Source organism: Tuber melanosporum (genome assembly GCF_000151645.1).
Source record: "Tuber melanosporum whole genome shotgun sequence assembly, scaffold_113, strain Mel28".
Taxonomy (NCBI): Eukaryota; Fungi; Ascomycota; class Pezizomycetes; order Pezizales; family Tuberaceae; genus Tuber; species Tuber melanosporum.
This window is the reverse complement of record NW_003298770.1, coordinates 190,510-214,228: the sequence shown is the minus strand read 5'-3', so window position 1 is coordinate 214,228 and position 23,719 is coordinate 190,510. Positions and strand designations below refer to the sequence as shown.

Here is a 23,719-nt window from a genome sequence, read left to right as displayed (position 1 = left end):
ATTGAATTAGGTTGTGTTACCCGGCTTTTAGACTGATGAACTACCGCATCAAACCAGCGCTCTCTCCGTCACAACCACACAACCGCACAACCACGCTCTACACTTTACAGAATTCTTTTCGAGAATCACAGCAGCCATGTCTCTTTGGAACGGCGATACAATAAAAGACGTTTCCGAGTCTGTCGGAGTTGCCAATCTCAATGAAGATGTTGCCAAAAACCTCGCAATGGACGTCGAATACCGCATCCACCAGGTTCTTCAGGAAGCGCTCAAGTTCATGCGCCACGCTAGAAGAACTACATTGGGGACTCAGGATATTAGCAATGCTCTTCGGGTCCTAGATGTTGAGCCTCTCTACGGTTACGAGTCTACCCGTCCGCTCCGGTTCGGGGAAGCATCGCTGGGACAGCTTCAGCCGATCTTTTATGTCGAGGATGATGAAGTCGACTTTGAGAAGCTTATAAATGCTCCGTTACCGAAAGTTCCGAGGGATGTTACTTTTACCGGTGGGTGCTTACTCCTCTTTGCTACTTGGCGATAGCTCACATCACACCTCCCCCCCCCACCCCTCACTAACCCAAGCACCCACTAACCACCCCCTGCCCAGGCCACTGGCTCGCGATCGAAGGGGTCCAACCCGCCATCCCTCAGAATCCCACCCCCTCGGAAGCCGCTCGCCTCTCGGAAACTACACCAAAGGGCGCCTCAAGCAATACAACCCTCTCCGCCGCCTCGACCCTAAACCCCACAACCAACGAAACCGTCACCATAAAGCCCCTCGTGAAGCACGTTCTCTCAAAGGAACTCCAGCTCTACTTCGAGCGAATAAGCACCTCCATAACCGATGAGTCCACAACCGACACGATCCGCAACGCCGCACTCGCTAGTCTGCGCAAGGACCCCGGGCTGCACCAATTACTCCCCTACTTCGTCCAGTTCATTTCGGAGAAGACAACACACGGCCTGCGTAGCCTGTTCACGCTAACGCAGATGATGTCCTTGACTCACGCCCTTCTGGAGAATGACTCCTTCTTCATAGAACCATACGTATCCTCCCTAATCCCTCCAATCTTGACCTGTCTCATCGGCAAACACCTTGGCTCCTCCTCCTCCGACCCCCACTCCCAGACACCGGCACACTACGCACTGAGAGACCTCTCTGCATCCCTATTGAAGCTCGTCTGCAAACGCTTCGGCGACTCTTCGCACACGCTGAAACCAAGACTCACAAGGACCTGCCTGAAGCACTTCCTCGATCCTGCGAAGCCACTGCCAACGCACTACGGCAGCATCATCGGCCTCGCCGCGATAGGCGGCCGGGAGGCTGTCAGAGTGCTAATACTGCCAAACACAAAACTCTACGAGAAGGTCATCCGCCTGGAAATCGAGGACGAAGGGCCGAGGAAGAGTGAGGCGGAGATGTGCTTGAGCGCTTTGGTGGGGGTTATCAAACAGCTAGAAGAGGAAGAGGAAGAAGGAGCTGGAGGGGAGAAAGGAAAGAATGGCGTCGTGCCGATCATACCAGGCGCAAACGCCGATGAGGTTAAAGTACAGCTCATCGGAATCCTGGGAGAATTAGTCGGTGAGGAAGTGTGGAAACTTAGACGTGAGGCACTGGTTAAAGCGGTTATTGAGGCTGGGGGGATGAGGATTTAGTTCATGGGCGGCACGCCGGGATCCCCCCCTTCCTTTTCTTCTCAACACTAAAATACTTGCCCTCTTTCTATATGACTTGGATTGACTGAAAATTCCGTGTAATGGTGGTGGGAGTGGGGTTTCTCTCTTTTTTTTTCCTTTTCTTTCATTCCTTTTTTGGCGCTGCGTTGGGACTTGATATTTCTGCTATAACGACATGTATTTCTTGTTTTACCGATTCTCCAGATGGAGTGATTGATTAAGCCAGCTTATTTACCTAGAAGAAGGGAACGGGAAGGGGGGAGGGGGGGTGGTTATACGGTAGCACTAAGTTAGGTATGATATGATATGTACACACCTCAATTCAGTTCTAAAAGAAAAAGAAAAAAAACTGATGGAGAATACCTTGTATGTTTGTCGTATCTCATCAGGTATCATCTCCAACAGCGCTCACAAAGTTATTTCAATATTCCGTAACACATAATATCACTCGATCATAGATCTCACTCGAATATATATAGCAAGATGGCCATCTTTAATATTGAAAAGTGATATTGCTCATAAGCCGTTTCTAAGCTAGCCAATAAATTGCCATCATGCCAACCAAAAATCAGCAAGGTAGACTATTCCACAAGCTGCCAAATCACGTTGCTCGGCGCTCAATTTCAACAAGGGTAAATGTTTCATCATCTCGTTATCGCAATCCGCTCAACCCACGCTTGGAGAAAATACATTCTAAGAGAAAAGCTGAAAGAAATCAACGAGAAAAAGAAACCCGAGAAATGGCCAGATGCCCCCCCCCGCTAGCCGTTATCACAATTCTCCCCATTTTTCCTTTCGGCTGTGCAGTGGCGATGGCCGTTATTTCCGGGTCCTAGATCGTTATACCGACCTCTGGTACGGCATATTGTTATTATCAAACCCAACATCGTCAGTTTTCTGGACTAAAGTATTAACGACGCTAATAAGGGCTTTTAGGATCCCGTCCCCCCCGCCTCTATCTGCAAGGACCTCCGTATTCCAGGTGACCTCCTCGCCCACTTCTAGGTTATAGTTCTCCACTAGATGCTTCTCAATCTCAACCGGGACAAGGGAAAACAGGTAGGACAGACGCTCGTCAGCGGCCATAGCAGGTCTGTGAGCGATTGATCGATTGTTAGAAAAGTATGAGTAGAAATCCTCTTGGTTGGTGTGCTTACTTTCCAGTGGAGATTGCCTCATAGCGCCTTCCTGGGCCGCTCCGACGGTTAACTTGGAGATCTTGGAGTTCGGTGACAGCAAGGTCGATTTCATGGCCGAGGCAGACTTTCTTGTTCACTTGGTACCTGAGCATGTGGCGGTATTGGACTTTGTTCACAGTGATACCAGTTCCCTTGACGTCGAAACCGACTGCAGGGGGGCTCCCTCCGCCGCTACTAAAATGTCAGCTAAGTCAACATATTTCTGGGCCATAGGGGCAATAAGTACCGAACAGAGATGCTAGCGAGGAATTCCGCAAATCCTGGTGTCTCAAGATCGAGAACCTTACAGCCCGCAAGTCTAATCCTGGCATCCCAGGCCCTACAGGACAATTAGCCTAACACGATACATTAGGGTGTGAAAGGCGCGGATAGTCTACCTGGTCGGATGGGCCCAGTAGACAGTCCCAAAGTCACTGACGTCGTTGTAGCAGGTCACATCAAATGTCTGTGCATTCATGACAAATATTCTGTAAAAGATTAGCCTAATTCTCCCTATCCTAAGATAAACGTACCTGTTTTTGCTTTCTACATCGCAGTGAAATTCATATGTGATCTCTTCTGATCTAAGATCCCCCGAAAACATGGCTTCAAACCTGCTAAGCTTCAAATCAAGAACATGTTCGACGTCATGAGCTTCACGGGTAACCCTATAAAATGGTAAGTATTGAGTGCCCCCGGAAAAAAGGAGCAGATGAGCGTACACGCTAGTGAAATGAGTTTTAATCTCCTTAAGCTTCTCCACAGATGACTCCCAATCACCCCATTCGATTCCACGCCTGGATATGGTTCTCGGAACTCCCGTAAGGACAATACGTCCCAAACTTTGACAAGTCAGAATCCACGTGAACCGGAACTCTTGACGAAACTCACCTTGCTTCAAACTTGACGTGGCCTCTCCAACCACGGACATGCGTGAAACTGATCGCAAAATTAGCAACTGTGACCGACAGGAAAGTGAACCCGTACCAGGATTTGAAAATCTTTTGTATTTTCTGAACATTGTACTTTGTCACCCTAGAAACACTGTGAACCTTTATACGAGCCACGATACATCCAAGAGCATACCTTTTACTATCGTCTACTCCATCGGTGAGATCAGAGCGACCCTCTTTGGTGCGTACAGGAGCCTGCTGGTTCATTGTTCGATGCAGGGTTTTTGTCCCGACCTCAGGGGCACCGGCATCGGTCTTCTTAGCCCTTGGCTTTCTCACAGTACGAGTGGTCGGTATAACAGTTGGAGGTGGCCTCTGTATCTCCGAGAAGGCACCTTCAAAAGAGAAGACATGGTCCTGGTTTCTTGTAGGCGCGGGTGTAGGCGAAAGGGTTGGCGATTCCAGGGTGATCTCACCATCGAGAAGGTCGCTATTACCTTTGATAGCGAAACCAATGCCTTTCTCTTGCTCTGCACTTTTCTTGGCCCTGACAGTGCGTATAGTCGGTTTGACCGTCGGAGCAGCATTGGCACGCATCTCATACGGCGGTTGGGTACCGAGACGTGAATCAAAATTGAGTTGAGGATCGCACAAATCTAGAGTGGGAGTCCCGTCATCATCACCACTGTTCGACTCGGGTCCCATAAGAAAGCCACCGGCACGGTTAAGTGCCGAGCCCAGTATGAACGTAGATGGCGCTAATGAGTCACCAGCATCTCCATCCCACACTCCCCTAGATTCAAGATAGCGCTCCCACCTGTGCCGTGGGTCCGTCAAACACGCAAACCGCTCCTGAAGCGAGCGAGGTTCTATTTTGCAGTTGAGAAACTTCCCCGCTTCCGGGGAGTATTCGGCCATACGAATAAGGAACTTGTTTTCGACCGGAATTTCAGCCCACTTTGAACCATGAGGGTAGAGAGTTGTTCTGTTTAGTTCACTCTGCTTTTCCAGAGAGACTAGGCGGATCTCAAACTTCTTTTTTTCATCAGGGTTGACGAGGGTAGCCTCAATTGACTCGAAGCCGCGACACTGTCCCATATAATCAGTACCACCGAGCACAAAAGCAACGATGTATTGTCTTACATAACGTTCAAGGACCTTGCGAAGTTTCTTTAGAGCAAGCTTTATCGATGCAGGACTCCCCGCGCCTATTTTAACCACTTTTTTAACCTTATCGGGAGAAAGGGTGCATCCAGTAACCCTCGAAATTTGCTTTATGAAATGGTACCCATCAACAGGGTGAAGTACATAGCTGAAATCCAGTGTGGATAGCTTGGGGTCCCAAGTCTCGGTGTACTTATGCTCCGCAATAGGCTTTGACGAGCTAGTCACTAGGTCTTTGGAAGAAACCTATCAAATAATAAACAGACTGGCCACCGCTGGTGAGTGTGGGGGGGGGGGGCTACTGGTAAAAGGAAATCGTCGTCACCACGCTCATCGTGGCTATCCGGCTCATCATCATCAGATACATCCTCCGTCCATTGCACGGCTCCGAGGTTAAGATGGGAAAACGGAGATCTTTTGATTGGTGCTTCGACCTGATTTACTCTTAATATTTTCATCCCAATTTCACCATCATCCATGGGAGGTTTCTTCCTACCTTATCGCCATACCGAATTGTAGTTATAGCATCCTTGGCAGCAACGCTAAGAACATCCATGAAAGTTTTGAAGGCACCATAGCAAGCCTCTTGATCTCCCCACAGCACAAAGAGCTGAATGCAGTCAGCTCAGCTCACAAACACGATTCAAAAAAAAAAAAACTTAGTGGTCTAGATAATCCTTACTTTCAACTTTGAATCAAAAAAGCAGTCGACCGGAATCAACTGCCTAGATTGTTTTTCTCTGCGACTCACTTTAGTAGGGGCCCAACGCAAGGGATACCTTTAGCATACTTGTAGGTGCGAAGCAATTTGTGAATAGCCCCTGGGGTGAACTCAAAGATCTAAAGAGAGTGAAGAAAAGTTAGTAATCAGCCGATCAAAACCAATAGCAAATAAACCCCCTATAGGACATCGTGTGTATTCACAGTCTTAATCTTGTAGGCAATGTAAGTTTCCTTAGGCGGAGAATCAGATTCGTCACCAGACATCGTGAGTATTGGTGAAGAAAAGTCCTTGAAACGACAATGGTTTTGGTGGGCGGGCAAGGTTCCACACATACAAATGGAGCCGTGATGTGGCCCAGAGGAAGTGGTTGTATGATTGGAAAAAAGTTTGGTTGAGATTAGTGGGGTAAAAGTTATAGTTTGTTGGTGGGAAAGAAGAGCGAAGGGAGGTTTTCCGAGCTGGGAAGACGCGACCGATTACCGTAGGGCACTAACAAAGAGCCGCAATGGCACAAGTGAGCTGTGTTTGAAGCTGTGCGCCCCCAACCCCAAATTCCGGAGAGGGGTGTAAATTGGTACTGTATTAATATCATACCGGTATGATAGGTCACGACATGCCAACGGGAAGCAGATTCGCCATATAAGTTAATGGTCTAAAGTGCTCCTAGAGGCACTCAACAGCGTGATGCCCTGCATCCGTGCTTGGGTAATTTTCAGCCCGGCCTGAGCGTTAATACTCGTACTCGTAGCCCCACAGCCGTGAAGTACCGGCTCGTTGGTATTAATTTTCCTCCAATAAGTTAAATCCAGGATCATCAAGGCAGTCCTAGAATCCTCATTGGTTGGAACAATAAATAATGTCATATGATACACTGCTGGTAGCTGTCACGGACCCTAAGCCGGACCTGGCACCGTAGAAGAAATTCATCCAAGAATGTCCGTCAAATTCACTGTGGCACAATTGACGACTGTAGGAAGTGGCGATGAGAATGAACTAGGGCGGGGTAGGCTAATTGAGATGTGGAGGATGGGCGATCATTATCGGTCCTTCGCTTATCGATAAGATAAGACTCGTGAGGAGTTAGCCCCCCAAAGATAATCTTAGAGCCGCTTCTCTTACATTTACGTCACATTAAATTATGCTAAGTGTCTAGTTCCGGGGTTTGGCAGTTTGAACAAAGTTTCGACTGTGATAATCTACAAGTACCGGCACTACGATACCATTACAAGTACAGATTAATCACATCATCTGGTATTATCAAGAGTACAAAAACACCTTACAGTAATGTTCATATCCTTTCAAAAGCCCAGCTCCCTAAACACAATAAGCACAGATAGCACAGATAGCACAGATGACAAGTGTTGAATATATACCCAAGAGAAAAACCCACTGACCACAGGGGGAGACTAGCCAACACGGAACGGAGGAAAATCTGGGTAGAGGAAGTAACAAAGAGGTAAAAATAAAAAAAGTAAAACTCCGCCGCCAGACAGCCTAAAGGACAAGAAAGAAGGGTATGGTAATGAGAGGTATTTAACACAGATACAAGAAATGGAAATGAGAGAGGAGAGAAGGAAGGGATAGCTTTTACAAAAAAAACAAAAAAACAAGGACCTCAGCCAGACGTGAGCCACCACTCTCGTTCTCCATCCAACCCATGCAAGCTTCCGCCCATCCGAAATTAGGTACTCCACATTAAATACAAAGAGCAGACCCAGACCCAAGGTGAAAGTTCATGAAAACAGCGGAAATGTTAAGGATACACAAAAAATCGACATTTCATGCGAACGTTAGAGCTATCAATAACGCTGTGAAACGAAACTAACAAGAGGAAAACATTAGAACATCCCAGCCTTTAGGAATACCCTGTACACAATTCGCCCCAGACAAAAACCCCGTGTTTAGGAAAAGAGAAATTGACAGAATCTTGGTCTTATGAATACCTACAGTAGAGGGGTAGAGGTTGATCATGAATAGCTCATTCTAGGACCATACCTCAAAGGTGCAGATGCACCAAGTGCAGGAGGGCCAACTCCCATAGCATTGTCATTTTCCTCTTTCAACCTTCGGAGCCCTCCGTCTGGAGCCTCATTCTCCCTTCCTCCCATAGTACCATATATCCTTACGTCTCCAGGTGTTGAACCTCTGCCTATATCAAACCTCTGAGGTGCCGGTGGAGGAGCCTGGTGAGAATCGGCATTACCAGGACGAACATATGGGTTCACGTGCTGCTGGAGAGAGGTTGAAGGGGGGAGGGAATGTTGAGCACTTTGTGAAGAATACAATTGAGACGTCCGTGGGGGTAGATGAGGCGTAGCACTCAATGAAGAGGTGCTAGGAGGATGTGTAGACGGACCTTCCATTTTGATAACATCATTTTGGAGCAAAGAGGATAGCGATACAGCTGATGGTTGATGTCCAGGATTATGACCCTGAGCCGACGGGCCACGACGTGCAAGGTCGGGTTGATTAGGCCCAGTATGTCTACGGTTGTGGTGGTGGTGATGGTGTATGTGTACATGAGGATATCCGGGGGCTTGCTGGGTCGGCTGTGGCGCAGGTGGTGGTGGAGAAGGCTGCATGCCGGTATGTGACCAGTTGGTATGTAATGACCTCTCATAGAAATCATCTAGTCCCCTTTCGCGTAGACTACCGGTGGGGGGCACGGTTACACTTGCTCGTGCAGGTACACGTGTAGCGATCTGCAGAACTCCCATTAGCATCCAAGCCAACGACAAATCCTTACTTCTAAACGAAATAAAGAATTACGGCCGAAATCTCAATGGACCAATACTCACCCCCATAGATTCCAAGTCATCAACAATTTCTTCTTCAGATGCACCCACAACATCGGGTGCTGCAGGAAACCCAATGTGCTTTGCGATTCCGCTCAAAAGCGCCACCTCCCAATTATATTGCTGCCGTTGCTTAATCCTGGCACTCTGGCGATCTGGTATCCGATAGGAGAACTCTACACAGTGATGTGTTACAATCAAATGCCCCATGAATATATGAGTATTACCAAAGACAAACCTGAAACCAAAGCATCGCCAGCTCTCCTTTCTCTCTGGATTTGGTACCAAAGCTCGCTGCATCTCTCGAGCGCATCCTCCCGCAGTTGACGTACGGTTTGGAAATATTGAGAATGCACTTGTGCCCTACTGACTCGAGTTGCGATAGACAGAGATTCCATACCATACTTGTAGTGTGCGTCCGCCAACCGAACCTTCTCTTCCAATTTTTGATCGATACAAGTTTTCTGAGCCACAAATTCCGGATGGGTTCCATCCTGTACCATCTTCATCTCCATATCAACCCTCTTCAACCTCTCTGAGTAAATTCTAGTGGGGCGCGTCAGCCGAGAATGTCAGGTCATACGGATCCAAGCGTAGCGCTTACCTGTCCTTCAGTTGGGCAAAGACTCGTTCTATCTCAGCCAAATCCTCCATAGCCGCATTTTTTCTCTTCACGCGTTCTGTGTCTGTGACCCCATAAGAAAAGTCCTGCTGTAGCAAAGGCCCAAAATTAGACTCACCTTCATCGTCTTCTCGTGTGGTATCGACATTGTCACAAGGCTCTTCGTCTAGTGTAGCAGAAGCAGTGGCATCAGCAGCCTCGTCCACCTCCGTCTCCGCAACAGGTTCGGGATCCCGCTCGTCTCCGGCGTTCCCAGGCACCTCGTTTTTCGGAGGAACAACCTTTGCCGGTTTTGACGGCCTCACATCTTTCGAGTTAGCCATTACTGAATCCTGGGTGATTCCATTGGAAACAGTGTTAGAAACAGCCTCCGTATTCGATCCTCTTCTGCTGTTTGCACTGGTGCTTTCATTTTCCGACACTTCTTGAGGAATTTGGTTTTTCTTCTTCAAAGGAGGGGTAGATTGTCTGCTCTTGGGCTCTTCCACGGGTCGCAGTGCGGGCGATCCATTCGTCTCTCTTTTTCGCTTCTTGCTAGGGCTCGAGGTGGTGGTGGTGGGGGTAGCGGGTATAGATTCACCAGGTCCAGTAACCTGATCCTCGTCATGATCCTCCATTTCTTTTCTTGTCGGCATCTCTAGTGAGAAGGGTATAACCGTAGAAGATGTACTTTTGTGTTGGACCAACCTCGGTCTTTGCTTCTGTGGTGAATTGTGTAATCGTTCAGTCTCGGCTTCCGAGTCTTCGCCAATATCGCTAAGGCTCGATACGGAGTCGCGGTCCGAGGCGTGACTTGTGTGTTTTCGCCTGCCCCCAGATAGGGTTGATCGGGTAGATCCGTTGAGGGCTTCCAAAGCTCCGACGGTGACAGTCTCTATTTCCACAGTGGTTGTTGTGGAGTCTAGTGCCATTCGATCCGTCAAAGCTGGCTCTCCCAACTCGTCCGCAGGACCTTCGACGTCGCGATGGAGGTGTTCCCTAGTGGTAGGACGAGAGGCTGAGCGGGAACGACTGTTGACCGGAGGGTAAGCAGAAGCAGCTGGTTCCGAGGAGAGAGGCAATGAACTTGCCGAACGCGTTCGCTTTCCTGATCGCCGTCCCGCTGTATTAGGAGGGAAGAGAGACTTTGGTTAGATTCCTGAGAGGTTGGCCGGCTTGTAAGAAGAAGAGGGGAAAAAGGGAAAGCCTCAAGATGGGGGGAATGCGGGATATGGGGATAGAAGGAAGTGGAGATTCGTACCAGATTCTTCTAGGACTGTAGATGAAGGACGATTTCTGCTGCCACGTTTGAGAGCTGGTGTCATGCTATTGAGAGATGATGAAGCGGGATGGTGTTGAACAGTGACGTTGAGCGAGAGGATTTCCCGAGGCCTGTAAGAGGATGGGGATCCACAGTCGGCGTAAAGGAGTGAGCCAGAGTCTGTTTTCTTCTTTTCTTCTTTTTATTCCTCTTCTTTCCTTCTTTCCTTTTTCTTTTTTTCTTGGGCGAAATGGTAGTGAGGGTAGAGGGAAAAAAGACTGGAAGATGAAGTGAGCGAGAGGGGGAGAAGAGCCAGGAGTCAGGAAGGTGTGTGGAGGGAAAAGTAGGGAGGGTAGATAAGGAACGGGGTGGAGGGGAGGGGGAGAACGACAGGTGTAGGTGGTGGTGGTAGCGGTGGTGTATGGTGATGATGGTTATTGTTATTGCTGTGGGGAGGAAGCAGCAGGAGGAGTGGAGGGAGACGGCGGCGATTGTTGTGAAGCCGGGGGTGAAAGTTGTGTGTGGGTGGGAGGGAGGGAGGAAGGGAACGCAGAAACTCAGACGACGGGGACGACTAACGGGTCGTGATAGCGGGGACAGACAACAGAATTTAGAAAGAATATCCCAATGAGCGAAAACTAAAGGTAGGAAATGAAATAAAGGGTATAAAATTAAAGATGAGAGATAAAACCAAGCCCAGAACGCTGTTTCTGGTCACATTCACCTCAAGACTGGCACAATGGGTGATATTCTACTGAATTCATTTTCTGTCACTCACCGAACCCAAACTCACGTTTTTGGTGTTTTTATTAGGCAACATTTTTTCATTTTTCATTTTCTCAAATTTTTTTTAAAAATTTTATTTTTCCTTTTGGACATGAGATTTCGGGGCTGGTTATTGTGTCTAATAAGGTGACACTGAACACCCTCGCCCAGCGCCCGTCCACACCTAAATTTGAAGGCACACAGGAAGCCCTTGAAATGGAAGCAAGACGGGGGGGAATCAGCGAAAAGCGTGAAGATGCGGCAGTGTGAGAACGAGTGTGAGACTGACTGGTAAGGAAACCTAACTGGTGCGCCTGCTGCCGACGCCAAGATTTCTGGGGTGTCAATCTGCAAAGAGAAAGGTATGAAAAGCAAAAGAAAAAAAACCTCTGGGGAGTGAGAGAAAAACTGCCCCATCCCCATTGTCACAACCACCACTACTACCACAACCCTATTGTCAAACAAGTGCTTGTCGCCCTTTTTTCCTCCTTTTTGTCTGTTCGAGATTCTTAACTGTCTTTTTTTACTCCCTTCCGCCGGTATCCAAGCGAGGAGGTCAAACGGACCACCACCATACCTCCTAGCGACAAACGACCCAACCCCCTCATCCAACAAAACATGGGAAAGAAGAGCAGGTGGGAGAAAAGTTCGGCCACGGCGCCTTCATGCAGCAATATTGACCCCTCGTTGGCATCTCTATTTGATCTGAGTGTTCGTATATCCTCAACTAGTTTCCCTAAGCATTCGTCCACTGATCAGGTCTCTACCAATCGTTACAGTTTGGTGCAGTTCAAGTTCCACAAAAAGCTTCCATTGAAAGTACCCGATCGAACAAAGCTGCGGAAGGTGAGCCAGAAGAGGATGATGAGGACCTTTCGGAGGTTGAGGGGTCTGATCTAGAGGATACTTCGGACGGCGAGGCCGCAAACGATTCCCAATCGGGAAAAGACGATGATACGAAGGATTTGCGAGCCACGACTGCGCCGGGGGATAAGAGGCAGAAACGCAAGAGACGGAGCGACAAGGGAGAAATTGAGGATATCTATCTACAGAAGCTACAAGATTCCCAGGATGCCGAGGACAAACGGCGGATGTCAAAAAGGACTAGGACTGAGGCAGAGGACGAAGAGTTCAGAGAAAGTGACGAGGATGACATCGATGTTGAAAAGGAGGAACCCTCAGCCAAGCACGAATCTCTCGCAAATCCTGGAGACGTCGAGCTCGACAAGTCTTCCAGGACAGTTTTCCTAGGCAACGTCCCCTCCGCAGCGATTTCATCCAAGGTAAGAACTCCCCTTACCCCTTACCCCACATCTCAATACCCTGCTAACAACCCAACTGACCTCCTACAAAACTCTAAAATCCCACTTTAAAACCGCCGGAAAGATAATTTCCATCCGGTTCCGCAGCGTAGCCTTCAGCGAGCAAATCCCGCGAAAGGCCGCTTTCGTGACTCACAAACTACACGAAAAGCAGCAAACTGTAAACGCTTACGTCGTCTACTCCACCCCGGTCGAAGCCCGTGAAGCTCTAAAGCTAAACGGAAAGGTAGTCCTCGACCGGCACATCCGGGTCGACTCAGTCGCGCACCCATCCCCCCAGGATCCCAAACGCTGCGTGTTCATCGGGAACTTGGATTTCGAGGCTCAAGAGGAGAATTTATGGCGACACTTTGGTACCTGCGGGAAGGTGGAGAGTGTGCGTGTTGTTAGGGACGCCAAAACAAACGTTGGGAAGGGGTTCGCGTATGTTCAGTTTGAGGTATTTCCACTCCCTACACAACCCTACACAACCCTACTCCTCGCGCAGAAAGTAAATGTCATACAGGATCCCATGTCGGTAGACGAAGCCCTCCTCCTAGACTCCAAAAAGATGGCCAACGACCGAAAGCTCCGCGTCTCCAGGGCGAAAACCATAAAGCGAAACCAAACGGGCAAACCAGACCCTCCCTTATCCGATAAACGTTCCTCGAGGAGCAAAGGCGTATACATCCCAAAGCTCGATCCGAAAACTAAAAACATCATCGGTAGGGCGCACAAACTCCTCGGGAGAGCCGGCGCCGCCCAACTGAAATCACAGAGCGAAGTCTTTGAAGGACTGAGAGCTAGTGCGAACACCGATTCCGGCATTAAAAAGGGAGGCTCAGGGAAGAAGACCGGGAAACCGAGGTCAAGAGCTAGAGCTGCGGCTTGGAAGCAGAAGGGGAACCACCGGTAAACTTATCACAAGTGATTGGGAGACGGGTTTTTGTATATATATTCTAGTATGGTAGTGTGGTAAATAAGTGAAAGGTCTTGTTGGCCGTTTGGGAATGAACAATGTTGTGGTGGAGGGAGGCGGGAGGAGTGAAGAGCACGGTTCGTGTGTGACAGTCTGTGTTTGTGGGTGGGCGAACCATGAGGTATTGAGGGAACCAATGATTTTCACATTCCAGGTACGAGCTGAGCCGCATACGTCATTGACTACGGCAACATCCGAAGGGGCGGGGTTGGTTATGGCAACGGCAGAACTGCTACTCGAATGCTGTGCTCGTACTCGTACACGGTGAATAACTTACCGTACCCAGGCCAGGCATACTTAGGTAAATGAAAAATGGGCAAATAAATAAACAATTTCCCCTACCCCCTCCTACCAATTCCTACTAACGGCACTGGTATAAGTACATGAGTACAAGTGTTATGATAAGTTACTTCCCACCCCCAGCCTCAGACACGCTCAGCGCCCCCCTCTCAAACAGGTACCGAACAGCGCTGACAACAATTTCATTCTCTTTCTCTCTATCTTGGTCGAGTAACTATCATCTATCAGCACAACTCCCCGGCCGTGGGGAAATAACATACCCGTTGATAAAGCGACTTGGCCCCTTTCCTCTCCCCCCCCTTCTTTCGCTTACCCTCAGGAGGAACATGTCTATACCGACACCCCTCCCCGAATCTACACTTTCCTGTGGTCCTGAATACGCGGCATAGAGCGGCTTGTTTTGTGGATTTCTTCCGTGACGGTGTAGATGCGGTGGGGGAAGGGGGGGGTGGTTTTTTGGAAGTGGGTAGTTCTTCCGGGAAGGAGGATTGGGAGTTTGTGTCTGCGTCTGAGTCCAGTGAGGAATCTGAGGGGTAGTCGTTGCCGGGGTCCTGCTCGGTGCGTTTGCGCTTCTGTTGACTGGGCTGCTGGGCGGTAGCTAGCGCCTGACGGGACGTGGCGGGAGCCTGGGCACGTACCGTCTCCGCGCTAGCGTCAGAAGCTCCAGCGAGCTTTCTTTTCTTTTCTTCTTCCTCCTTGACCTACTCCCCACATCAATCAGTCGCTTGTCCTCCTTCTCCCCCCTCCGGTAACAAGTGGCGAAGTGTAAGTAGGAGAGACAAACCTTAGCAGCAACCCTCTCTCTAGTAGGAAACCTCCTCCGCCTTTCGCGGATCCACTCCTCAATCTCCTCCGGTGTCTCTGGGGGTTTCAAATTCGTGCCTAGCAATTTCCCACTTTTCACACCCATCAGTACCCTCTCTGCAAAGCCCACGAACAATAGCGTACTCACCCATTCAGCCGGAGCCAGGTTTCCTCGTCCATATCTGGCTTTTCATCCTTCCTTGCTCGTGGTGCCGGCAGTCGGGGTTGCGGATCGGGCGGGGTGAAGTGGGCGTAGGAGGGAGTCGCTGGCCAGCCGGATTGTGCGGTTTTGTATGATGTGCTGGTCAGGGCAGGTGCTGGGGTGGTTTTTTCTTGGGAGTAGGAGAGGTAGGATGGTGTCTGCTGCTGCTGCTGCTGCTGTGGTTGTTGATGTTGCTGGGACCAGTGGTAGGAAGTTGGGGGCAGTGGGGTATGGAGGTTGTAAAATGGGTTCATGGGGAATTGCTGCTGCTGCGGTCCATATTGGTTCGGCGATTGTGGGAATGATGGACCGTAGTGCGCTTGCGAAAAGACTGGAGGATCGCGATATCCTCGTCCTCCCCCTCCACCTCCACCTCTCGTGTTGAACCCCCGACCTCGGCCACGCTGCCCATTATTATTATTCCCCCCTCCTCCTCCTCGATATCCTCCCCCTCTCCCGCGGCCACGATACGAGGAATTGGTAGCAGGCGCAGGCGGTGGCGGCGGTGGCGGTGGCGGTGGTTTGTAAATATATTCCGACATCGCGTCCCTCAACAAAAACTGTTCGAAAACAGAGGAAAATAAAAGGAAAGCCCGTAGCTGAAGGGACAAACGGAAAAAGAAGAGAAAAGAAAGATTTGGGAGAGTGTGATACGGGTGTGCAACCGAGCCTCACTACCATACCCCAGCAAAAATGCTAGTATGAATAACACCTCTCGCTACCATACCGGCAGACTAACTGAACTCCTGTTGACAGAAGGCAAGGTATTACGGTATCTACAGTACTACTGTAAGTATGTAATTCACCCAACACCTCTTGGCGAGCCCACAAATCAACCCAAACCGGTACACTATCATAAACCTCAAACCCTCGAAAAAAAATCATCCCACAACTCACTCTCACAACCATATACCAGGAAAACAATCCATCATCACGACGAAAAAAACCAGAGATGCACTCAACCCGCAAATTCCTCGTGTACCCCCCCTTCCCCCCTTCCCCCGCGCCCACCTACCTATCTACCTCGGAGCTAACAATCCAGCCTCCCCCGTTCAACATACTACGAACCAGACCAACGTCAGGGCGCCTCCCTAATCCGCGCTCGAAAACCCTTCCTCTTAAAGAATTTGGCGACGGGCGTCGCCATGTTTGGCCTCACCGCTTGCATTTGTGAGATTTCTTTCTTTCGGGTGTGTGGGCGCTTATATGCTAAAAATGTGGGTAGATGTGTATACGATTAGGGCGGTCGCACAGGACGAATTTGAGGATGTGGTGGTTCCGGATGCGCCAGTGCGAAAGAAGTGAGTGAGTAGGGAGAATGTTAATGGTGGTTTAAGATATAAGATGCGAGTGAGATTTTGTGATTCTGGGGTGATGTGGAGTGAGGTTGTGGAATGGTAGTTTCGATTGTTCCGTTTCGGCTGTGTCCTGCTGGGGGTGCGCTATTATGAAGTTTTTTGGGGATCACTCACTCACTTGTGATTACAAAGGACAAAACGAAATTAAGGCTTCACGGAAAGCTAGGGGCTCTTTTCTCAATCGCTCCGTACCCGGATCATAACCACGTCAAAGCACTGGTCCAAACTTTGAAAGAGAAAAACTCCATTTTTGGGAATCATAAACATCAGAAAGTAAGAAAGAACCATATGATGAGAAAGAAAAAAACCAAACCAAGTAACCATTTACCATAACCATAACCATACCGTAATCAATGCCATGGGGGGAGGGGGGTGATCTCAGTGAGTCATGCTAGTATTAGGAAAAGAGAAGAAAGGGAGGCAAAAGATTAATGGAAGTGAGGGAATCACTGATTTTTTTTTTTTTCATTTTTAACCTGCGTCTAGAAAGGAGGCTTTGAGAGGAAAACCGAGAAGATTTTGAATGTTCTTGTCGTATGTTCATGTCATGTCATGTCATAGTGAAATGTATGAATGATTGATATGATGCGATGAGATGCGATGCGATGCGATGGTGTCAGGAGTTGGAGAATAAGATAGTAGCAGTGGGCAGCACATGGAGATAAGGAGGGAAGGAAGTATATAGAGATACCGCAGAGGGGACATTGATGAAGCTTCCCGTTCAATCTTGCCAAAGGGGGAGGGAGAGGTAGAGAGAGAGAGAGAGAGAGAGAGAGAGAGAGAGAGAGATACTCCTAACCCATTACCCATCGCCTGCCCGCTATACGCCAAATCGACAACGTTTTGTTTCGTTCCATTTCCGATTCCAATTCCAATTCCAGCACAAGTTCTCCTTACTTATCCTTCCTCAAGTCCCTCTGTACATTAAGGACATGCCGTAACTGACCCAGCGTATCCTTCGCCTCGGTAAGCGTCTCGGCGGTCTCCTTCTCAGCGACCTTCGCCAAAGTCCTGATGTCCTCAATCTCGCCCTCGGCCTCGTGTATGACCTTGAGGTACTTATCCGAGATCCTATTCTTGGCGAATCTCAATTTTTCCAATTCCTGCTGCTGCTGCTCAATCGTGACCTCCAGCCTCCTGAACAGTTCCCTGTCCTTCAGCCGGCCCTTCTGCAGCTCTTCCAATTCCTCCCGGAGCTTGTCCACCCGTCCCGTGTAGCCTTCGTCGAGGTGTTTCCAGCTCTGGAGGAGCACTTCGTACTGGTTCGAAGCGCGTTTTCGTTCGACGACTTCGTGGCTGAGTTGGGTTTTCAGCTCTTGTAACTGCTCGTTGCTCTGTCGGATGTGCTCGTTCAGGCTCGAGTCTGACTCTAGTCTTCTCGCTCGCTCGGCTTCCCGCTCAGCTTTCAACTCTTCGATTTTTCGGTCCTTCCGGGCAAGGGAGGCTTTGTCAATGTTTGTTTGGTGTATCAGGTTGTCGTTCGTGCTCTGTAGTGAGTCACGGGAGGACTTTATCGCTTCCTTGGCTTTTCGTTCTTCTTCGCGGGCTGTGGTTTCGACTTTGAGTTCTCGTTTTAACCTAGATCCTATTAGTTCCTACTTTCACCTCCGCTCCCACCACCCACGCTCGGGTTCGGTGATTGGTGTAGAGGTGGTGCTAAAAACCTGTCGACATCGCTCATGAGCCTTTCTATGACTCTCCCGCTCTTCCCCGTCGTGATCCGTGAGAGATTGGCACCGCCAGAGCCCGGCGCATCGCAACTGCTGTCTCCGTTCGGTACGGGTAAGACCGAGTCTTCGCGTGAGGGTACATCCAAGAATTCAAGTTCGGGGGGGTATGTGTTCCCATTCATGCCGACGGTGATTTGTTCAAGCTGTTGTATCTCTTCGGTTCGTTCAACTGGATTGAAAGAAAGGTAATGACACAACGACGCCCTCTCCCGTTAGTCTCTCTTTTTCTTTTTTTCTTTTTCTTGTATGGATAACAACAATAGATTCGCGGCAACAGGAGAATAAATAGTACTGTAATAGATAACGAGACCCAGTCCCTCGAAAACGCAGCAGTATGGGGTGAAAGGACGAGATGGAGCAGGTAAAGAAAGGGTATGCAAGAATGGGAAAGCCCCCAAAAATGAACAAACAAGTAACTAGGCAGTTATCCTCAAAGTCGCTTCCTCACTCGCTTTGTGCCCAAGTTTATTTGTTTAGGATTTCCCTTGCTTCGGCTGGATTGGCGTGAACTAGAGCACAGCGGAGTGGAGAGGGGGGGGGATAGTTACCGGGGGGACGGGAAAGCTGACTGAGTGATAGCAATGATTTCCACCAGTAACCATGCAATTCGGGCATGTATGTATGTCCGGCATCGGCACTGTATGGTATGTATCGCGCCGCACACACGGCGTGTGGGTTACAAAAAAAAAAAAACATAGAAAATATACACAAAATAAGCTAGGGAATGAAAGAACTCACTCACTCACCAATATCATCTCTGAGAAGAACTTGTAAGCACTGCAATTCCCGGAACTGTTTTGTCATAGCAATTACGATAATGATACCTACTGTAAGGTGAGAATTTTTTTTTAAGATTAATGTTGAAAGAGCGACGGGACGGAAATGAACGAATGAGGGTCGGTCGTGGCTGGGTAGATGGGTAGGTTTGTAGAGAAGAAATCAGTAGGAGAGAGAAAGAAGAGAACGTATGTAGGTGAGGTAAGAAGCCAGGGTGTTCGTGGATGAGGAGGAAGAAGGGAAGAAGGGAAGAGTGGAAGAATGAAGAGAGAGAAAGGAAATAGTGTGAGGAAAGATTAACGCACCCTGTATGATACAGCACTTTATGCCCGTCCGCACGATACTGTTCTACGCTCAAGAATGCACCCTTCCTATTTATTTTCTCATGACCCTTGGATCAGTCTTCCATGTGCTTGCTCGCCGCCTGATAGCGTCGCAGCTGGGGTACCGGTATGATACCGTGCAGTGCAATACCATAAATTACCCCCCCTCTGTTTCTACTACAAAATCTCATGCTATACCTATAGCACTTTCCTGTGATACCCTCCATCTAAATCTAGCCGCAAAGCGAGAAAGTCATTTATGCTCTCTCATCGCCTTATCCACAGCTATGAGCGGTTACAAGATCCAAACAGGTACGACGTATCAAACTACGGTAAGGCGTAACTTGACCCAAATAGCTAATACAGTTACTAGTGTTGATCTTCCGCTCGTTACTGTAAAGTACTTGGTTGACCATTATGTGCAGTTCCATTTGATTCATCGCCCATCTCATCTCATCTCATAATTTAAGAGGTATAAATACTTGTGCTTTAAGTTAGCTGGGGGATTTAATCACAAAAAGGGTAATTTCCTCGATTTCTGCTCCAGCGAAGATACACTTCAAAAGAAACAAGAGAATATCATCTGCCATCGTCGTAAAAGCAGCGATGGGGAGAGAGAGGTGGGAAACAATAGAAAGAAAAAAACTCCATACCATGCATTTTACAAGGGCAAGAAAGAAAGAAACCCCTAGACTTCTACAATGAATATAAAGATGTAGGAGGTGTAAAAAAAAGAATAAGAAGAGAATGAGACACAGAGGTGTGATATCGTGATGCATGTTTGATGAAGAAAGAAAGAAAAAAGGTGAAAAACAACCCCGCTCCCTTTTCCTTCCCTCACCGTTCCCCATTTTATAATTAAGTAAAACGTTCAAGCAGCCATAGTCGTGTTATTGGTGTTGTCCAATGACGATGCTGTTGCCGTTGCTGTTGCTGCAGAGTTCCCGTTAACACTCCCACCGGGAATGTCCACCGCGATCTGAGTTTCGGGGGTGCCGGCATTCTCGTCGGGAGGAGCGGTGGGTTTGGGAGCGAGCACCTCGGGTCTCCACTTTAAGATGAGCTTGTGAGTTTGTCCACGAAGCTCGGTATCTATATATTTAAAAATAAAGTTAGTAGCAGACATTAGAATGTGGCGCAGGTGGGGCGTACGATTCAGCCATAGGTCCTCTAGAACATCCATGCACATGTTCCTGACCGGGGGTCTTAGCATTGCGAGAAAACTGCCGCATAAGTTAGCATCCGAACGAGAGTATGTACTAGTACATGGGGGGTAGAGGCCGTACTGTAACATCTGAATTCCCAAAACTGCTCTATCGGGATCCAAGCAAAGCATCTTAACCTTCTGCAATAGCTCTACTGTGATTTCGGGGATTTCCGAAAGCAATCTCATGAACATCCTATCTTTCCCTTCCAAGAACGGGAATATCCCGTCCATGACCTTCATCATCCAGATCTTGTATTGGGGCTGTCGGTTCGGTTGGGCCTTCGTCATGACTTTGTCGTTGTACCATTCCTCATTGAGCCAGGAGATCGCAATGTCCATTCTTCCTCTAAAATCTTCGATGATGCAAAGGTAGAGTTTATCTCTAATGAAATTGCTGAGTGCGGAGGGCTTTTGCAATTTACTGCTTCCTTCCTCTTCGTCATCGCCTTCATCATCTTCATCGCCATCATCACCATCACCATCATCCGAGACATCTGGTTTGTTGTCTTCACCTTGAATCCCTCCCATCCCTCTGGTTGCCAGACGTGTGATGAGGGTGGTCCAGCCCTCTCTATCCCAATTACTCGCTGCCAGACGCATCACTCCGAGTTTACTCTTCCTGGACACCAGTGAGGTTTTATCAAACTGGTCAATTACAGAGAAGATCCTGTTTACGGCATCGAAACTTGATTCGCGCAAGTCTTCACGACTGAGAGTTGGTGGAGGCGGGAGACAGAACTTCCCCAACTGAAGTTCACTCTCTTCCTCATCTTCGTCATTCGATTCCACTTTATCCTCCTCCTTCTCCTGTTTGCCAATTCTATTCTCAATAGCATCTGTAAAAGGACCCGCGTGGGGTTCGTCAGTAGTCGCTGGTGGTGGAGCGTAGTTCAAAGGTTGGGAAGAAGATTGTGCGAGCGCCTCTGATGGAATAGGCGGAGGTGCGCTCAAATGGGTGTCGTAACGATTTCTCACAGCCTAAACCGTGTTAGTAGTCACAACGAAGGTATATATCAATTGGGCAACCTACAGAAATCGCGGCATCAAGGTTATGTTGCTGAACGTTATACATGCTCCGATTGATAATTTCGAGGATCAATTCCAGCGGCAATTGCTGCCCGTCAAAAGAAGTCATGGCAACGTCAGTAGAAAGACTATATAATTGTGCATATGACATGGGACCACTGATGATCTGCTGCTGCAGGAGAACCGGCGGGGGAGTTGGAGTAGGAGTGACCACGGCATGTTGCTGTTGCTGATCGGTCTTCAACCTCTTGACTGCGTCGTTGTCCGACGTTGGAGCTGCTCTCTTGCGCGATAGCTCCTCCAAAAGGTCCGCCTTCATTCGCGAAAGTCTCGTCAAATGCTGCGAGACTTTGCCCGTGAATGGACCCTGCGGGTTGGCACTAAATTGAACGCCTAAGGTTAGCATGTGTGCCGGGCCAGATATCAGATATCGGATATGCCTGCCACGATCATGGGCCCTGGCAGCAGCAGTCGAACAATACAGTAAAAAATTTGGGCAGGTTTGGCATACCGAACTATATTGAGCAACAACACACGGACAGTCTTTTCCATACATTGCATCATGAGACGGTTTTGTATGGTATTAGACCTCGACACTATTGCCAAGGGATTAAATGACAACACTGCGCCCACTATCTTCGCAGCAATAGGATTCCGTGTCTTGACCAGTTGCGCAAGATTGTTTAGAGTGGCCACGATAAGGGTGGCATCACTACTAATTATCAATATACCTGTTATTCTACTTGATTCTCCACTATTGGTGGCGGTGGTGGTGGTGTTTTCTTGCCTTGGATCTTCGTGGAGCACACCCAGTAGCCTGTCAAGTAGCCCTTGAGCCTCCGCGTCTAGCGCGGGGAGTGACAGAATGGGATGATTAGTTGGAACCATGCTAAGAGATATTTCCGACCTGTCTGCAAGCTATATTGGAACGTCGAGCATTAGTTGGTGAGCGAGGGAGTGATAAGCTGGGGGATAACTTCAACTCACTCTGGGGTCCGTCACTCCTCTAGATTGAACTAATATTACCCTCTGTACGAACTTGATACAGCAAAGGCGTACCCCCACCGGGCCGGTGTCCCAGAGACTCAGGATCTTCGACTTCAATACATCCATTTTCTTCCATGTGGCTGCATCTTCTCGATTATTGCATCTGTGATTGAAGAAAGAGAAAGAAAGGGGCGAAGATCTCAGTAAACGGGAATCCCCACAAACAAACAAACAAACGAAACGGCGGATATCAAGGAGGAAACGAGAAGGGGAAGGGGGGAGATATATAGAAACAACATGACCGAGGAAGGTCTCTCTATGATAACATTTGGTATATCGCTTTTTTCTTCCTTTTCTCCCCATAGGGGGGATTGCAGAAGGGGAAAGGGGGGAATGAAATGTAATGGGACCATAGATAGAGGCCTCCGGTTGAAGATAGCTGGGCGGTATGCACGTACATATATCTGAATATGAGCGGGTATACGGAAGCACTACACTGGACGACGCTCTTAAGAATGCCTGCCTCTCTCTCATCCATCAACCTAACCATTGTATCCAGGCAAGCAACCGCAAGATTCAACTTCTCCCCGGCCTCGACCACAGGGGTGGAAAAGGTCTCAGCGAGAAAGTCCGCACCCCAACGCCTCAGCTCGACAACAGGTCCGGATACGATTGGGAGGATACCGTGTAGTACCTGCGGCCAGTAGACTGGATCGGTTAGAACAAGGGCGCGCGCACTTCCTAGTTGTTGAAGTTGATCCTCGACGGAGCTAAGACCCTGCGCGGCTGCCATTGTTGTAATAATTCTGAAGATCCGGAAAGCTCTATTTCTTATTTTTTATTATTTCCCCCCTCTTTGTTTTGTCCTTCTTTTCCTTCTTCCTTTTCTTTCCCCCCCAGTTGTTGTTCACTTAACTGGGAGAGGCGCTGGTGTGTGTCGATGTGTGTGTGAAGAGTTGGTTGAAACAAAAGGAAGGCTACGAGGATAGTCGTGTGAAATAGCTGAGTGGTGGTAGTTGGATCTGGGCAGTGACAAAAGAAAGAGTGAAGAAAAAGGTTGAGTGCGATGGCAGGTTAGCTCCTTATGGTATCCTTCTGGTAACGTGCCCTTTGCCCCAGCCCCAAAACCACGAGCCAAACACGATAGCGTATAGAAAGTTAAAAGGGAACAATGAGAGACGAGAAAGAAAGATGATGACTTTTCCTTTTTCTTTTCCTTCTCCTTCAACGAGAAGGGAGCGGTAGGTCGAAGTGAACGATGGGGGTACATACGGTATTTCGTTTGGGCGTTGCTGTGGCTTGCCAGTGCCAAGAAACCATTCGACGAGCATTAATGTAACCCATGATACTTGTATGATATCTCGTGGATAGCACTGAGGCTCGTACAGTGCGATCAATTAGGGCATGGAGAGAAAGGAACCATGAACCATCGCCAACAGCCCTCTCCTACCGCTGATGATGAAATTTTGTCCGTGATTGCCGAAGAGGGTAGGGGAAACAATTGCGAGAGAGGGTCAAAACACGGTACTGTAGGGTTCTAAGTTCTAGATCTCATAGGGAACGAGATGAAGGCTCCCGCCCCACACTTTTTTGTTGCACCCTTTCACAAGACAATTTCAGACAATCATAATATCGCACATTGAATGGCTCTCCCGAAAAGTCACCGG

The 23,719-nt window shown here is 48.7% G+C and overlaps 8 protein-coding genes; 3 read left to right on the top strand and 5 right to left on the bottom strand.

The window, feature by feature from the left end:
* The first annotated feature begins 77 nt into the window (after positions 1–77).
* Positions 78–2,171, top strand: GSTUM_00001607001 (uncharacterized protein). XM_002835710.2 has 2 exons: positions 78–506; positions 608–2,171. Exons 1-2 carry the CDS (start codon positions 137–139, stop codon positions 1,654–1,656), a joined length of 1,419 nt encoding a protein of 472 aa, XP_002835756.1. The 5' UTR covers positions 78–136; the 3' UTR covers positions 1,657–2,171.
* Positions 2,172–2,298: 127 nt separating this feature from the next.
* Positions 2,299–6,024, bottom strand: GSTUM_00001606001 (uncharacterized protein). XM_002835709.2 has 12 exons: positions 5,837–6,024; positions 5,703–5,752; positions 5,595–5,652; positions 5,409–5,522; positions 5,215–5,346; positions 4,892–5,158; positions 3,747–4,837; positions 3,389–3,697; positions 3,254–3,343; positions 3,103–3,195; positions 2,835–3,047; positions 2,299–2,770 (listed from the first exon to the last, which is right to left on the bottom strand). Exons 1-12 carry the CDS (start codon positions 5,897–5,899, stop codon positions 2,518–2,520), a joined length of 2,733 nt encoding a protein of 910 aa, XP_002835755.1. The 5' UTR covers positions 5,900–6,024; the 3' UTR covers positions 2,299–2,517.
* An 843-nt stretch (positions 6,025–6,867) lies between these two features.
* GSTUM_00001605001 (uncharacterized protein) lies at positions 6,868–9,688 on the bottom strand (the record flags this gene model as incomplete). XM_002835708.2 has 5 exons in its annotated part: positions 6,868–8,338; positions 8,435–8,607; positions 8,670–8,977; positions 9,036–9,117; positions 9,172–9,688. The coding sequence occupies 5 exons, from the start codon at positions 9,686–9,688 to the stop codon at positions 7,604–7,606; spliced, it is 1,815 nt and encodes a 604-aa protein (XP_002835754.1). The 3' UTR covers positions 6,868–7,603.
* A 1,798-nt stretch (positions 9,689–11,486) lies between these two features.
* GSTUM_00001604001 (uncharacterized protein) lies at positions 11,487–13,374 on the top strand. XM_002835707.2 has 4 exons: positions 11,487–11,769; positions 11,838–12,341; positions 12,445–12,819; positions 12,886–13,374. The coding sequence occupies exons 1-4, from the start codon at positions 11,677–11,679 to the stop codon at positions 13,273–13,275; spliced, it is 1,362 nt and encodes a 453-aa protein (XP_002835753.1). The 5' UTR covers positions 11,487–11,676; the 3' UTR covers positions 13,276–13,374.
* Positions 13,375–13,744: 370 nt separating this feature from the next.
* GSTUM_00001603001 (uncharacterized protein) lies at positions 13,745–14,957 on the bottom strand (the record flags this gene model as incomplete). XM_002835706.2 has 4 exons in its annotated part: positions 14,591–14,957; positions 14,423–14,534; positions 13,899–14,339; positions 13,745–13,852 (listed from the first exon to the last, which is right to left on the bottom strand). The coding sequence occupies exons 1-4, from the start codon at positions 14,620–14,622 to the stop codon at positions 13,745–13,747; spliced, it is 693 nt and encodes a 230-aa protein (XP_002835752.1). The 5' UTR covers positions 14,623–14,957.
* Positions 14,958–15,535: 578 nt separating this feature from the next.
* Positions 15,536–16,111, top strand: GSTUM_00001602001 (uncharacterized protein). XM_002835705.2 has 3 exons: positions 15,536–15,622; positions 15,687–15,814; positions 15,870–16,111. Exons 1-3 carry the CDS (start codon positions 15,597–15,599, stop codon positions 15,947–15,949), a joined length of 234 nt encoding a protein of 77 aa, XP_002835751.1. The 5' UTR covers positions 15,536–15,596; the 3' UTR covers positions 15,950–16,111.
* Positions 16,112–16,791: 680 nt separating this feature from the next.
* On the bottom strand, positions 16,792–17,907 carry GSTUM_00001601001 (uncharacterized protein). XM_002835704.2 has 2 exons: positions 17,667–17,907; positions 16,792–17,580 (listed from the first exon to the last, which is right to left on the bottom strand). The coding sequence occupies exons 1-2, from the start codon at positions 17,852–17,854 to the stop codon at positions 16,896–16,898; spliced, it is 873 nt and encodes a 290-aa protein (XP_002835750.1). The 5' UTR covers positions 17,855–17,907; the 3' UTR covers positions 16,792–16,895.
* Positions 17,908–19,240: 1,333 nt separating this feature from the next.
* GSTUM_00001600001 (uncharacterized protein) lies at positions 19,241–23,069 on the bottom strand. XM_002835703.2 has 8 exons: positions 22,511–23,069; positions 22,053–22,215; positions 21,577–21,983; positions 21,070–21,445; positions 20,532–21,017; positions 20,119–20,471; positions 19,985–20,055; positions 19,241–19,924 (listed from the first exon to the last, which is right to left on the bottom strand). The coding sequence occupies exons 1-8, from the start codon at positions 22,843–22,845 to the stop codon at positions 19,704–19,706; spliced, it is 2,412 nt and encodes an 803-aa protein (XP_002835749.1). The 5' UTR covers positions 22,846–23,069; the 3' UTR covers positions 19,241–19,703.
* Positions 23,070–23,719: the final 650 nt, after the last annotated feature.